Raw genomic sequence first — 15290 nt, 5'->3', positions numbered from 1 at the left:
CCTCTTCTCCTCCTGATCTCCCTGTCCCCATCCCATCATTCCCTGGGTTCCTCCTATCTCCCTGGCCTCATCCCATTCCTCCTTGGGACTCTTCCTGATCTCCCAGTCCCCATCCCATCCCTCCCTGGGCTCTTCCTTGGGCACTCCTGATGTCTTGGTCCCCTCCTGTTCCCCCTGCACTCTGCCAGGGACCCACAGCCCCACCTCCCCCTTCATGTTTGCAGCCAGACCCAGTACTGGGAGCTGCCCAGTGACCACCCTGGGGTGATTCCCAGCTTCTGGAAGTGTCTGGAATCCCCTCCCACACACCTGCTGCTGCCCTGTGTCCAGCCCCAGCGCCTTGACAAAGGCTGAGGGGTCGATGTAGCGCCGCTTGCTGTTCTGCAGCAGAGCAAACAGGTACTGCAGGTGCTCACAGATGGTCTGGGGCTCATAGTCTGGGAAAAACACAAGGCACAGCAGGAATTCAGGGTGAGAAGGGATCGCTCAAGATGTTTCACAACCAGTAAAAGTGATGGGTTTAGAAGGAAAAGTAGTTTGAGTTGTCAGGAAAACTGAAGTGGATCATGTAGGGGATGACAGCACATCCCAGCAAAAATAGAGAATAATTTAGGTTGGAAAAAACCCTTAGGATCATCAAGTCCAACTGTAAATATTTACATTCTGCAACTTTCAGATAGGAGGGTGGAGCCAGGCTCTGTTCCCAGGGAACAAGGGACAGGATGAGAGGAAATGACCTTGAGTTGCTCCAGGAGAGGTCTAGATGGGATATTAGGGAAAATTCCTCCATGGAAAGGGTGGTCAGGCACTGCAACAGGCTGCTCAGGGCAGTGGGGGAGTCCCCATCCCTGGAAGTGCTCAAAAACTGCCTGGATGTGGCACCTGGGTAGATGGACTAATGGTGGGCTTGCCAGTGCTGAGGGAATGGTTGGACTGATAATCTTGGAGGAGTTTTCCAACCTTAGGGATTCCATGATTCCATCCTGCAGTGCCCAGCACGAGCTGTGAGTGAAGGGTTTACACAGCATGCACCAGCTACCCCAAAAACCAGCTTCTTATTTACCCCAGAAGGCGAAACACCATTTACAACCACCATAAAAGAGCTGAGGTGGCTGTGCTGACCCAGATCTCCAAGAGCAGAAAACACTGGGAGCCTTAATGCTGTGTGGGGCATAAATTTCAGCCCTGCCACAGCACAGACCAGCCCTGACCCACATGTTCCACCACCAGCACCAAGCAAGTCCAAACCAAACCATCATTTCCAACCACTCTGAGCTAGGACATCACCTGGATTAAGGTTGGTTCATTCCCAAAATCCAGATGACGGCTCTGAACCAACAGCACAGCGACGGCACAAACTTCCTGAAGCTTCCACTCACGGGAATGGAAATTCCCATGAATTCTCCTGACCAACCTAACCCCAAGGTGGGGTTTTAGGGAGGGAACAAACCCCTCTGTGCCACTCACCTGTGTCCTTGGGAATGCCGTCCCCGCAGGCGCTGGGGCACAGGTAGAGCGCCTGCCGCAGCTCCAGGTTCAGGAACCACATCTGCAGGAAGGTGTTGACGTAGCACGTGGCACCCAGGTTGGTCAGGCCCACAAAGGCGTTCTGGGGGAGGGGGGGAGCAGAGAAAGGGCCAGCTCAGGTCACCTGCCCTGTCCCCAGCGTGGCCCTGGCCCCCCCAGGAGGGGGTTGGGTACCTTCTTGCGGCGCTCGCAGTTGGGGTCGTCGATGTTGTGGAAGCTGTTCTCATCGATCTCACCCAGCCACGCGTGCTCCCCGATGCCCACCAGGCAGTTGGGGTTCCCCGGCAGTTCCTCCTGGGGAGCCAGACCCCAGGTGTCACCCCCATGTCCCCTGCAGACCCCAGCTGTCACCCCTGTGTCCCCTGGGGGCTGGCAGGGTGACGGTGGGGGGGATATGGGGAAGCACGTAATGTTGAATGGGGTGAGACACGGAAAACCCCCCCAAAAAACAGTGGTCATGGGTGAGGAAGGAGGTGGAGAACCAGAGGGGTTTTTAGGTAAAAAAAGGGGATCCCAGGACCAAGGGGATCTGCCATATCTGGGCAGCCAGACAGGGACAGGGCTTGCCCCAACTCCAGGCAAGGAGATGGGTTCCCTTCAGCCCACTGGGATCCCCCATAAATGGGCAGCCAGGCATAGAGGGGTCCCTACAACCCTAGGGTGGGACTAGTTCTTTACAAGCCAGGTAAGAAGAGAGGTCCCCTAAAACCCCGGGGTTATCCTAAAAATGGGGAGGCACAAGCAAGGAGAGGGGCTCCCCACCACCTAATGGGGGCTCCCCTATATCTGAAGAACCCACCCCACAACACCAGGGTGGTGCCCTGTATCTGACAGGGAGGCAGGTTGGGAGGAGGGTCTCCCACCACCCCGGGGGAGTTCCCCGACATCAGAGAAGCCAGAGAAAGAGAAGGGCTCCCCGCAGCCCGGGAAGGGTCGGTCCCCTGTGTCTGAGCTGAGGGACAGAGGTTCCCACCAGCCAAGGGAGTCCCCTGGATCTGGGGAGCCCCACAAGGACACACAAGGCGCTGAGGGCCCAGCGCGGGGAATGGGGTCCCTCAGACGGGAGCACGGGGGAGCCTCCACCGACCCCGCGGGGCTCGGCAGGGCCGGGGACCGCCCCGCGCCTCATGGCGGGAGGGAGCAGGGGCTCGGAGGGTTCTGTGCCCGGCCCGGCCCCGCGGTACCGGCAGGCTCCGCGCTGGCAGGGCTCCAGCCGGACGCGATAGGCCGCCTCGATGTGCTCCTGCGCCACCGCCTCGGGCGGCACCGTCTCGGTCCAGCGCCACGCCGCCTTCTCCAGCTGCAGCCGCGGCGCCATCGCTCCCGCCGGCGCCCCGGGGCTGCCCCGGCCCGGCGCGCTCCTTGTCCCGCTCCTCGTCCCGCTCCTCGCCCCGGTCCCGGCCCGGTCCCGATCCCGCCCGGCCCCTCCCGCCGCCGTCAGGGCCGCTGACGCCACGAGCGCGACGCGGTGACGGCGCGAGGCGTTGACGGTATCGGGCCGCGACACGCGGGGCTGGAGGCGGGGCTTCGCTACAGGGGCGTGGCTTGGGCGCGCCAGGTACGGGCTCGTGTCCGCCAGGGGCGGGGCTTGAGCCATAGGGGGCGTGGCTGGCATGAGCCGCCGGAGGGGGTGTGGCCTGTGCGCGTGGGGGCGGGGCTCGCTTGATATGGGGCGCGACGGATGCGGCGTGGGCGGGGCTTGTGGTCATATGGGCGGGACCTGTGGCCCGGTGGGCGGGGCCGGTGGCGCGGGTCGCGCTGGGTCCCACTGCCCCCCTCCGCCCCCCACACCGCGCCCCCAGAGCCCCCCAGACCCGCCCAGTCCTGCACCCCCCAGACCCCTCTGAGCCCCCCAACCCTGCACCCCCGCCAGACCCCTCTGAGCCCCCCAGCTCTGCACCCCCCAGACCCCTCTGCACCCCTGTGTCATCCCCCGCAGCCCTGTACTACAGCGCCCCACGCCATAAAAGCCCGGACCCCCTGAGCTCCCGCACCCCCAAACCATATCCCGTACCCCATACCGCACCCCAATACCGTAATTCTCGCTGTCCCAGAGCCTCCCGGACCCCTACACCCCTGCACCCCCTAAATCCTCCCACTGTCCCCCTCTCCTGTACCCCCCACAGCACCCCCAGACCATCCCGCTCACACCACGCCCCTGCAGCCCCCGTACATCCCCACCCCTCACCCTCCCCTCCCATCACTCCCGCACCCCCACACCGCCCCCCCAGCCCCCCCAAACACGGCAGCCGCACTGGTTGTCTCTCCTTTAATAGCTGTCCCCGCGGGGGGGTCCCCGCAGCACCCCGATTGTCCCTTGCGCCCCCACCCCGCCGCCACCCCGGGGGACACGCAGGCGGCCCGGCCGCCCCGGCACAGTATCGGGGGGCCGGTGGAAGGGGGGTGTAAACATTTTTGGGGGTCCCGGCCCCCTCCCCCAGAGTCACCCCGGGGCAGCGAAGCACCGTTTCCTCCTGGTGTTTTTTTTTTGGAAAAGAATAAACTTGGCCAAATCCCGCCCAAACTGTGTTTCGGGGGGGGGGTTAGGAGGGGCAGGGGGCACGGGGGAGCCCCCCAGGGCGCCGTGCCGGAGGTCGATGGGGTGTCGGGGGATGCCGGCGGACTCCAGCGCCAGTCCCCGCACGCAGCCCGAGATGCCGGAGCTGAACTTGCCGCCGGTCAGGGCGCGGGGGTCGGGGGCGCCGCCTGCGGGGGCACGGCAGGCGCTGGGCGGGGGAACCGCTGGGCCCGCCCCCGTCCGGGCCGGGACACCTGCCCACGTCTGTCTTGTGTCCCGCCAGGTGTCCCCACCCCATGTCCCACCACCCAGGTGTCCCATCCTGCGTCCATCCCGCGCCTCTCCCTGCCTCCCATCCTCTGTTCCACCCCGGGTCCATCCTGTGTCCCATCTCATGTTCCACTGGTGTCTTATCCCAAGTGTCACCCCATGCCCATCCCGTGTCCCACCCCATGTCCCACCCCATGTCTGTTCTGCATCCAACCCCATGTCCAGCCCCTGTCCTATTCTGTGTCCATCCTGTGTCCCACCTGGTATCTGTGTCCCACCCCATGTCTTTCCTGTGTCCCATTCTGTGTCCATGCTATATCCCACCCCATGTCCATCCCCCGTCCCACCCCATGTCCATCCCATGTCCCATTCTGTGTCCATCCCCGTCCCACCCCATGTCCATGCCCAATCCCACACCATGTCTGTGTCCCACCCATGTCCATCCCTAGTGCCACCCCATGCCTCACCCCATCTATCCCACATCCACCCCATGTCCATCCCACATCCATCCCATACCCACCCTGTGTCCATCTGTGTCCCAATCTGTGCCCCCCGTGCCCCCCCGTGTCCCCAGTCCCACATACCCACGTAGACGCTGCCCTCGGTGTTGGCCATGACGTTGGATCCGGGTGATTCCCCGCTCACCGGCTCCTCTCCGTCCACCTGGAGCTGCCCACGCCGGCCCTCCCTGCGGGGCACCATCAGCACCTGCACCCCCTGCCCCACCCCGTGCCACGCCCAGACCCCTGCCCACCTTGTCACTGTCACCCGGTGCCACTCGCCGTCATTGACGGGGTCTTCAGAGGTGATGGTGGCCTCGCCGCTGCCCAGCTGGTAGCTGTGGGGGGCACGGTGTCAGAGTGCACGGTGTCAGTGTGCAGGGCACCTCGGGGGGCACCCCGTGGGCTCAGGGAACCCCCGGTGCCACACATCACTCCATGGTCCCCCCTCACCTGAACACCAGGTGCCCATCCTTCAGCCCGAGGCCAAGGAAATCTTTGGCTTTGCCACCCTCGCCGGGCTCCTGTGGGCACAGCAGGGTGAGCAGGGGGCACCCGGACCCCCAGCCCGAGGGGTCCCACAGGCGGTGCCCCCTGTCCCCTGTCTCACCATGCCGTGCCACAGCAGCAGCCCCTGGGCGCTGCGCGTCCGCAGCTCCAGCTCGATGGTCTCGGGAGCCTCGGGGGGGCTGCCAGGGGAAGGGGGTGATGGGGGGCAGCACCCAAAAAGGGCGTGATGCCGTGGGGGGGAGCGCAGCACCCCAAAAACGGGGGTGCTATGGGTGGGGGTGTAGCACCCACTTGGGGTGTCCCATGTCACTCACCCACGGGGGAAGAGGTGCCCGGGAAGGGCCAGGTAGGACCCGTCCTGGAATGCGGCGCTGAACTGCCCGGGGGCGTCTGCGGGGAGATGGGGGGTCAGGGGGGATGGGAGGAGGGGGCCCCACGCGCATTTTGGGGGGAAAAAGGGGAAATGGGGGCAGGGACCCACCGCCACCCCCGCTGCCCTCCTGCCAGTCCTGCTCCAGCTCTGCCAGCACCAAGCCTGCGGGAGAAAAAGGGGTAAAGAGGGGACACGAATCCCCTTGGTGCCCCCAAGTGTCCCCCCACCACATCCCCGCGTGTCTCCAGTTGTTCCAGGCATCCCCCAGTATCCCCCAAGTGTATATCCTCAACAGTGTCCCCAGGTGTCCCCCATGTCCCCAGGTGCCTTCACTTATTCCCAGGTATTCCCAAGTATTCCCCAAGCATGTGTCCCTGCCATGTACCCAGGTGTCCCTCTGTGTCCCCAGTCAATCCCCAAGGGTCTCCAGGTATCCCCAGGTGTCCCCCCCCATGTCCTCAGGTGTCTATAAATGTTGTCATGTGTCCCCATGTGTGTCCCCCTCATGTCCCCAGGTGTCCTTAAATGACCTCTTCCATGTCCCCAAGTGTCTCCCATGTTCCCAAGTTTCCCCACATGTCCCAAACCATCTCCAAGCATCCCCAGATATTTCCAAGTATTCCCCAGGTGTGCGTGTCCCTTGTGTCCCTGGGTGTCCTCGTGTCTTTCCTTTGTCCCCCCAATGTCTTCCAGTGACCTGAGATGCCCCTCTGTGTCTTCAAGAGTCCCCAGGTGTCCCCCCATGCCCCTCCATGTGCTCCCCCTCGCTGTGCTGGCAGTGTCCCTGCATGCTCCCTGTGTCCCCAGGTGTCCCCAAGGTGTCCCCCCATGTCCCTGTGCTGTCCCCTCACGGTGCTGGCAGCGGGCCCCGCTGTGTCCAGGGGGGCAGCGGCAGGAGCCATGGACACAGGAGCCACCGTGCAGGCAGGGCCGGGAGGGGTGACAGCCTTCGGCCTCCTCCTCCTCCTCATCCTCGCAGCGTGGGCCTGGGGGCAGCAGGGACACGGTCACTGAGGGTGACAGGTCAGTGTGCACGGCCCGTGGGGCATGCCAGGCACAGGTGTGTGCAGTGAGCAGGTGTGAACTGTGTGTGTGCAAATGCACAGGTGTGTGCAGTGAACAGGTGTGTGCAGTGAACAGGTGTGAACTAAGTGTGCACACACACACAAAATGCACACACAGTGCACATGCACACACAGGTGCAGTGCACACGTACAAATGCACACGCAGCACACACACTGCACATATGCATACGCACACGTGCAGCACACTCAGAGTAATGCACACGCAGTAAAGCACATGCAGTAATGCACACACAGCACACGCACGCAGTAATGCACACGCAGTAATGCACATGCAGCACACTCACGCAGTAATGCACACACTGCGCACACACTGCACACACACACTGCATACATGCATACACACGCAGCACACACACGCAGCGCACACCCGCGTGCAAACGCCCCCAGCCCAGCCCGTGCCCGCTCTCACCGCGGCTCCCCGGCCGGCACGGGGCGCGGTGGCCGCAGGGCCGCACCCCGTGGCTGCGCAGGAACCGCTCCCGCAGCTCCAGGCGCTTCCCGCTGACCGACACCTGCGGGGACACCGGGGACACCGCCACTGTCACCGCCCTGCCGCCGGGGGCACTGCCCGACCGGGACACCAACGACCGGGACACCAACGGAGCCGCGGGGACACCAGTGAGGGGCACCTCTCCAGTGAGGGGACATCAACAAGGGGACACCAATGGCACCATCCCCCAGCCACGGGGGTCACTTCCAACCAAGGGGACACCAAGGAGAGGCATCACCAACCCGGTGAGGGAAGTCCAACAACGGGATGTGAAGGGCAGTCACCTCCCCCACAACGGGGTCACCTCCCAACCAAGGGGACACTGCCAATGGGGTCAGCTTCCCCACGGGACACCAAGAGGGGTCATCCCCCCAACAAGGGGACATCAGTGGGCGTCACCTCCCTCCCCACCAAGAGGACCATGTCCCAGATATGGGGGAGTCCCCTGCCCACCTGAGGGGGTCACCTGCCCTCCAAGGGGACACAAGGGGGGGGGTCTCACCTCTCCGATGCAGCCACGGAAGGAGGCGTTGGTGGGGGGGCGCAGGGGGGGCTCGGTGCCCCCCAGGTACAGGGGGCTGCGCAGGTTGAGCCCCTGGCTCTTGCCAGGCGAGGAGCGTTTCACTGGGGCGGCATCGTCCACCACCAGTGTCCCGTCCTTGTGAACCCGTTCAGCTGTCACCCAGTGCCACTGGCCCAGGGCCACCGGCTCTGCGCTCCGCAGCACTGCCGGGCCTGTGGGGACAGGGGCTGGTGTTATGGGGGTGCTGGGGGATGACCAGGGATGCTCACAGACCTGAGATATGCCCTAGGTGATGTTTGGGGACTAGAATGACTCCCAAGGGCCCCAGTGGCATTTGGGGACCCCAATGGTGCCAGAGGACCCCACTGTGGATCAGGGACCTCTTTCATGCCAGTGAACCCTGGTAATTCTGTGTCACCCTATCACAGACACATGTTATGAAAAATCCTTTCCTTAGGATTTTTTTCTCCTGAGAAGCCAAGAGGCCTCAGGAACAAAATGTAAACAATGGTTATCTGCTGCTGCGGAATGCAACAGGTGCATCTGTGATTGGTCTCCTGTGGTTGCTTCTAATTAATGGCCAATCACAGTCCATCTGGCTCAGACTCTCTGTCTGAGACACAAACTTTTGTTATTCATTCTTTTTCTATTCTTAGCCAGCCTTCTGATGAAATCCTTTCTTCTATTCTTTTAGTATAGTTTTAATATAATATGTATCATAAAATAATAAATCAAGCCTTCTGAAACATGGAGTCAGATCCTCGTCTCTTCCCTCATCCTCAGACCCCTGTGAACACCGTCACATCACCTCCTCACTCCCACAGTCCCCGGTGCCACCTGTCCCCAGTGTCCCCGGCCCTGTGCCACCCACCTGAGCCCAGCTCGTAGCGGAACTCGAGGTGGCCGCCGATCATGGCCAAGGCCACGTAGTCCTCGACGGGGGCGGCTTTGCCAGCACTGAAGAGCAGGAGCCCGTCGGGTGCCAGGGGCAGGAACTCAACCTCCAGCCGCAGCTCATGGTGCACGTTGGTGAGGGGCGGGTACGAGACGAAGGCTCCCTCCTCATCGAACGACGGCACGTTCACCACCTCACCTGCACATCCCAGTCAGTGCCCAGCACAGGACCTCACCACCCTCAGGGTGGGACCTCCAGCTCCATCTTCAGAGCAACATCCATCCACAGCCTTCATCCCCGGGGTGGGACAACATCCCTCCCTCCATCCATCCCTCCCTCCATCATCCATCCATCCATCATCCATCCATCCATCCATCCATCCATCCATCCATCCATCCATCCATCCATCCATCCATCCATCCATCCCCAGCCTTCATCCCCATGATGGAACCCCATCATCCATCCCCAGCCTCTATCCTCAACCTCCAACCCCACAGCGGGGCCCAATGTCCGACCCCATGGTGAGACCCAACCTACATCCCCAGGATGGGACCCCAGCCTCCATCCCCATGGTGCCCATTTTCCTGCCTGGTCCTTACCTCTTGCCAGTGTCCCCAAGGTGGTACCCAGCCTCACCCCATCCCCATGTCATCATGGTGGTTCCAGCCATGTCCCCATCACCCTGCAGTGGTCCCCAATCCCACACCCACTTCACCAGCGTGGTCCCAGCCATGTCCCCATTTCCCTGGGTGGTCTCCATCCCATCCCCATGTCCCAGGATGCTGCCAGCTGTGTCCCTGTGCCGCTCACCCTCGGTGCACCTCTCCCCAGTCTTGCCCAGGTGGCAGCGGCAGGTGTAGCCCTGCCCGTCCGGCCTGTTGACGCAGGTGGCATCAGGCCCACACGCCTCTGTGGGGTGAGAAGCCATGAGCACCCATCCTGAAGGGACCCCGGGAGGACGTCCCCATGGAGGGAGTGGTGTCACCTACCCGGGTGACAGTGCAAAGCCTGTGAGTACTCGCAGTTGCTGCCAGTGAAGCCGTGGGGACATCGGCAGATGTAGGTGCCACTCTCGTCGTCCTGGCACACGCCGCCGTTCTGGGTGAAGGGTGACACGGGTGTCAGCAGTGGGCAGGGACGGGTGGGCATCACCTCCTCCCCTCCATCCTCACCTGACACGGCCGGTCCTGGCAGGTGGGACAATTGGTGACACCGTGTGCCTGCAGGTCCATGTCTCCAAAGGCCACCTCTTCTCCTTGGATGCGGAGCTGGCGCACGCAGCCTGTGGGGTGGTGGAGATGGGCAGAACTGCCACACGATGCCCAACGCCCCCTCACCCCGGTGCCCCCCAAAACCCCTCACTCACCCATGAAACCCCGGCTGAGCCCCGTCTTCGCCACAGCACCAATGTCGGGGTACCCGCCCAGGTACAGCTCCTCGTTCAGATCCAACCCTTGGAACTTCCCCTGCAGGCACATGAGGCTGGGCAGCAGCTCCAGCACCCTGACCCCCACCCCACACCCCAAAGTGGTACCTGGGAGGTGCCGTTCACGGCGGGGTGCCCATCCAGGCCCAGCGAGCCCCAGGTGAGGTTGCGGAGCAGCCGCACCGTGTGGTACTCGCCCAGCCGCAGCGCCGTGGGGTGGCGGATGGTGGCCATGCCAGAACCAGCATCAAACCTGGTTTTTTGGAGGTACAAGGGGTGTGGGTGCGTGCTGGCACCCATCTCCCACCTCTCCCATACACCCTCTCATCGGTCTCACCTGAATTCGGGGCGTCCACCCACCAACCCAAAGGAGATGAAGTCGGCACCGCTGTTCTTCCGCTGCCCATTGTACAGGAGAAGCCCTGAGGAGTGGCAGGGGATCAGATGGGACAGTCCCCATCCTGAGATGGGGGACACATCCTAGGGGACCCCAAAATCCTCCCAGAATGGAGGAGAAATCTCCCATAAAGTGGAGGCTCTCAGATGAATGGAGAATGGGAGATAAAGGAGGGCAAGAGGAGCAAGAAAGGAGGGGAGGATGAAGGCAGGGAAGGGAGGGGAAAATGATGGAGGGGACATGAAAGAGCACACTTGGGGCACACAGGCTCACCATCAGCAGCATCAGGTCGGAAGGTGATGAGGATCTCAAACCTCTTGTAGGCGTCCTTGATGGTGGGCAGAGGGAGGAAGGAGCGGGGCGACTGCCCGAAATAGGGGACCACGTGCTCTGCAGGGATGGGAGGGTAAGGAACGGTGGGGCACATCACATCTGCCCCCACCCATCCATCCATCCATCATCCATCCATCCATCCATCCATCCATCCATCCATCCATCCATCCATCCATCCATCATCCATCCATCCAACCATCCATCCATCCAACCATCCATCCATCATGCATCCAACCATCCATCCATCCATCCATCCATCCATCCCTCTGTCTGTCCTCACCTTGGACCTTCAGCACGTAGTAGGCTGTCTGCTGGCCGCGGTGGTTGGCAGCCACGCAGGTGTAGACACCGGCGTCCTCAGGGCGCACGGCCGGCAGCGTCAGCACGTTCCCCTGCACCTTGGCACCCGCTGGCAGCTCCCCATCCAGCTGTGGCACAGCAGAGGGGGTCAGCACCCACAAACAGCCCCCACAACCCCTGCCACACCCACCCTCCACCCTCCACCGTACCTTGCTCCAGGTGATCTCCGGCACTGGGAAGCCAGATGCCAAGCATGGCAAAACAGCTGCTGATCCGAGCGACACCTCCTTCACCTCCGGCTGCCCGGCGATTTGAGGAGCGGCTGGGGACGCACGGAGGTGTCACCAACCTGCAGGGACACGCTGTGCGTCCCCACCTCTGTGTCCCCGTGCTCACCTTGCACGTGGAGGATGACGTGGGACTGGACGGTGCCCACGGCGTTGGTGGCGGTGCAGCGGTACTGCCCCGCGTCCGCCCGCTCCACCTGCTCCATGGTGAGGGTGCCAGCACGGACCAGCACCCCGGGGCGGATGCGGCCCCCCACCTTGCTCCAGGTGACGTGGGGACGGGGCTCCCCCAGGCCCAGGCACTCCAGCTCCACTGTTGTCCCTGCCAGCACCGTCTGCACCGCGGTCCGGATGTTGATCAGGGCCCTGGGGAGAGCTTGGGGGACAGTGGGGATTTGGGGTGAACCCCTGGCACAGGGAGGCAGTGGAGTGGGAGATAGGGAGAAATGGGGTTCCTGAGGGGATGTGGGACAATTGGGGTGGCTGTGGGAATGGGGAGAGATGAGAGGTGTTGGGAGTTCTTGTGAGCCTGTGAGACATGGGGAGTACCAGGGTGGTCATGGATGTGGGAAGAGATAGGGGGCACTGGGGTGTCCGTGGGTGGGGAGAGAGACTGGTTGTGTTGGGGTGTCCACAGGCATGGGGAAGGGCAGGGGTATTGGGGTGCCTGTAGGCTTGAGGAGAGATTTCAGGTCACCCTGGGCATTGGGGGCTATCAGGGTGCCTGTGTGTGTAGGGAAATGGAAACTGCTGGGGTGCCCCTTGGTGGGGGGACATGGGGGTCCTGGGGTGCCCTTGGTGGTGGGGGAGAATTCAGGGGGTGGATGTGTCCCCTGGTGCTGGGGTGATGCTCCTACCCTGGACAGTGAGGGTGGCCCTGTCCTCTGCCTGCCCGCCCGGGCCACTGGCCCGGCACACGTACACGCCCTGCGCCCCCGGCGCCAGCTCCGGCATCCTGCGGGGACACAGCCAGGGTGAGGGACCCCATGAGGGACCAGCATGGGGGTCCCACCTCCCCATCCTGTGTTCCTTACCTCAGCACTCCATCCCGCACACTGTGGGTGGGGGGCAGCTCCCCGTCTTCCTTCAGCCACTCCACATGGGCACGGGGGTCCCCGGAGACAGAGCAGGCGAATTCGGCAGTGCCACCCACCCCCTTGACGAGGCTCCCTGGTGTCACTCGCACCACCAAGGGACCACCAGCAATGTCCCCACCTTCACCAGCATCACCTGGAAGGGATGCAGAGCCCCTGTGGTACCCAGCAGCACTTGCATCATCCCTGTAGGGTGCAGAGCCCCAGTGGTACCCAGCAACACCAGGATAACCGGGGTGGGATGCAGACCCAACAGCAGTGCCCAGGGGGATGTGGAGCCCCAGTGGTTCCCATCACCGGGATCTCCTGGGCAGGATGCAGAGCTCCGAGGGCACCCAGCAGCAGTTTCAGCACCCAGCGTGGAGCACAAACAGTACCCAGGCTGGGGATGGGCTCACCATGAACAGCCAGGCGGGCGAAGGCCTCGGCGGTGCCGACGCGGTTGGTGACGAGGCAGCGGTAGGTGCCGGCGTCAGTGGGGGCCGCGGGGCTGAGGCGGAGGAGGCCGGCGCGGTGGGCCACGCGCGCAGAGAGGCTGCCGTTCACCTTGTCCCAGGTGTAGTGCAGCGGGGGCGTGCCGTGCGCCAGGCACTGCACCTGCACCGCGTCACCTGCCCGCACCGCCACGTCCTCCGGGAGGATGGTGGCATACGGAGGTGCTGCGGGATGAGGGGAGCCGTCAGCCGTGGTGGGGGCAGGAATGGGTCAGCGGGGCAAGGAGGGTGGATGGTGAGGGGTGTAGGGGGTGATGGAGATGGGCGTGTGTTGGGGTGGATGAGAGTTGGATGGACCCATGAGGAACGGGCGGATAGAGGAGTGAGAGGAGATGGAGACATGGATGGGTGGGATGGGCAGGAGTGATGGATGAATCGACTAGAAAGGAAGGAAGGAAGGAAGGAAGGAAGGAAGGAAGGAAGGAAGGAAGGAAGGAAGGAAGGAAGGAAGGAAGGAAGGAAGGAAGGAAGGAAGGAAGGAAGGAAGGATGGATGGATGGATGGATGGATGGATGGATGGATGGATGGATGGATGGATGGATGGATGGAATTCATGGATGGACGGATGGATGTTGGATGGATGGAATCCATGGATGGATGGATGGATGGATGGATGGATGGAATGGATGGATGGACGGATGGATGGTGGATGGATGGAATCCATGGATGGATGGATGGATGGATGGATGGATGGATGGATGGATGGATGGATCCATGGATGGATAGATGGATGGATGGTTGATGGATGGATAATCCATGGATGGATAGATGGATGGATGGTTGATGGATGGATAATCCAGTAATCCACTGCTGGATGGATGGATTATTGGAGAGTTTGAGAGGAGATGGCAAGTTGGGTGTATGCTGGGATGGACCACATGGATGGATGCACAAAGAAGAGATGGATAGAAGAGTTAGGAGATGGATGTGAGCTGGGATGGCTGAGTGATGGATGAATCCACAAGGAAGAGGTAGATATGTGGGTGGATGGATCAGTGACTGGCAGAGTTTGAGAGCAGATGGTGAGTTAGGCATGTGCTGGGATGGATGAGATGGATGATGCACTAGGAAGGGATGGATGGAAGGGTGTGAGAGGAGATGGAGAGATGGATGTGAGCTATGACAGATGAGGGATGGGTGAATGCACAAGGAAGAAAAGGATGTTAGAGTAAGGAGATAGAGAGATGGGTGTGTGCTGGGATGAATAAGATGGATGGATCCATGAGGAAAAGATGGAAGGAGAGATATGAACAGAGATAGAGAGATGGGTTTGAGCTGGGATGAGCCATGGATGGATCCATGATGAGTGGATAGATGGATCATGAGAAAGCAGAAGTGGAGAGGGACATGCACAGGGATAGGACAAGCAGGTGGACACACCCACGGGAAGGGTTGGTGACGGAGCATTAGAGGAGCTTGAGAGCAGGAGGATGAGTGCTGCAATGGAGCAGGATGGTCCCATGAGGAAGGGCTGCATGTAAGGGTGGAGGTGGTGATGGACGTGGCCACATGTGGAGGAAGGACAGGTGATGGCCACAATGGAGGTGGCAGCAGGAGCCCAGGAGCACCCCAGCATCTGACTGTCCCCTTCTTACTCTCCACATCGAGGGTGACGAAGGCTTCGGTGGAGCCGAGGGGGCTGCTGGCATTGCAGATGTACTGGCCCGAGTCCTGCTGCGCGGCACGAGGGATGACCAGGCTGCCGTTCACCACGTGGTGCTGCCAGGGCAGGGGTGCCCGCAGCTTCGACCACTCGATCCGGGGCACTGGGTCACCTACGACCACACCGCGCCCATCACCGTGGTGCCAGGTACTGCTCAGAACATCCCTCCTGCAGGCACGTCCATACATCTCCCTCCAGGCTCCCCATACCTCTGGCCGTGCAGTGCAGCGTGGCAGTGTCCCCGGCCACCACGGTGATGGTGGAAGGTGCGGTGACCTCGGGGGCCCCGGGGTGCCGCTGTGCTGACTCCACGCTGACATCCACCCGTGCCTGCGCCGAGCCCAGGGCACTGTGCGCCGTGCACACGTAGGTGCCAGCGTGCTCCGGCTTGGCTGGTGAGAGCTGGGGGGGACAGGGTAGGGATGAGTACCAGGCACTCCTGGGTGCCTGTTGAAGATTGCAAGGCAAGATGTTTCCCATTACCATCTGTATGGCAGATTATCTTTGTCAAGTGGGCAGTTTGCCTTATCTCTCTCTTTGAGTGACCACATTCACACCTCCCTGGGGAGGAGACATTGCTGGTAACAGACTATTGAATATCAGTG

At 62.0% G+C, this 15290-nt stretch overlaps 2 protein-coding genes across 4 annotated transcripts in view; both read right to left on the bottom strand.

Annotated features, from left to right (window-relative positions):
• Window positions 1-2929, bottom strand: part of USP48 (ubiquitin specific peptidase 48) — a 31943-nt gene extending 29014 nt beyond the window's left edge. The window contains 5 exon segments of the mRNA XM_030963650.1: window positions 310-437; window positions 1468-1609; window positions 1702-1811; window positions 1814-1821; window positions 2712-2929. Coding sequence (XP_030819510.1) covers window positions 310-437; window positions 1468-1609; window positions 1702-1811; window positions 1814-1821; window positions 2712-2845 — 522 coding nt within the window. The 5' untranslated portion in view covers window positions 2846-2929.
• An 860-nt stretch (window positions 2930-3789) lies between these two features.
• Window positions 3790-15290, bottom strand: part of HSPG2 (heparan sulfate proteoglycan 2) — a 42789-nt gene continuing 31288 nt past the window's right edge. For all 3 annotated transcript variants that reach the window (XM_030963638.1, XM_030963639.1, XM_030963640.1), the window contains 26 exons: window positions 14895-15087; window positions 14618-14797; window positions 12927-13187; window positions 12469-12664; window positions 12292-12389; window positions 11544-11810; window positions 11357-11469; window positions 11128-11275; window positions 10788-10904; window positions 10455-10539; window positions 10226-10370; window positions 10058-10157; window positions 9864-9973; window positions 9681-9789; window positions 9502-9600; window positions 8668-8889; window positions 7776-8008; window positions 7193-7295; window positions 6550-6684; window positions 5807-5860; window positions 5640-5715; window positions 5426-5504; window positions 5269-5339; window positions 5070-5153; window positions 4900-5003; window positions 3790-4233 (listed from right to left, as the gene is read on the bottom strand). In XM_030963638.1, the coding sequence (XP_030819498.1) occupies window positions 3971-4233; window positions 4900-5003; window positions 5070-5153; window positions 5269-5339; window positions 5426-5504; window positions 5640-5715; window positions 5807-5860; window positions 6550-6684; window positions 7193-7295; window positions 7776-8008; window positions 8668-8889; window positions 9502-9600; window positions 9681-9789; window positions 9864-9973; window positions 10058-10157; window positions 10226-10370; window positions 10455-10539; window positions 10788-10904; window positions 11128-11275; window positions 11357-11469; window positions 11544-11810; window positions 12292-12389; window positions 12469-12664; window positions 12927-13187; window positions 14618-14797; window positions 14895-15087 (3645 nt within the window). In that variant the 3' untranslated portion in view covers window positions 3790-3970. The remainder of the gene's footprint in view (window positions 4234-4899; window positions 5004-5069; window positions 5154-5268; window positions 5340-5425; window positions 5505-5639; window positions 5716-5806; window positions 5861-6549; window positions 6685-7192; window positions 7296-7775; window positions 8009-8667; window positions 8890-9501; window positions 9601-9680; window positions 9790-9863; window positions 9974-10057; window positions 10158-10225; window positions 10371-10454; window positions 10540-10787; window positions 10905-11127; window positions 11276-11356; window positions 11470-11543; window positions 11811-12291; window positions 12390-12468; window positions 12665-12926; window positions 13188-14617; window positions 14798-14894; window positions 15088-15290) is intronic.

Source organism: Camarhynchus parvulus, chromosome 21, assembly GCF_901933205.1.
Source record: "Camarhynchus parvulus chromosome 21, STF_HiC, whole genome shotgun sequence".
Taxonomy (NCBI): domain Eukaryota; kingdom Metazoa; phylum Chordata; class Aves; order Passeriformes; family Thraupidae; genus Camarhynchus; species Camarhynchus parvulus.
Note: the sequence above shows the minus strand (reverse complement) of the source record. Positions and strands in the feature narration are given on the sequence as shown.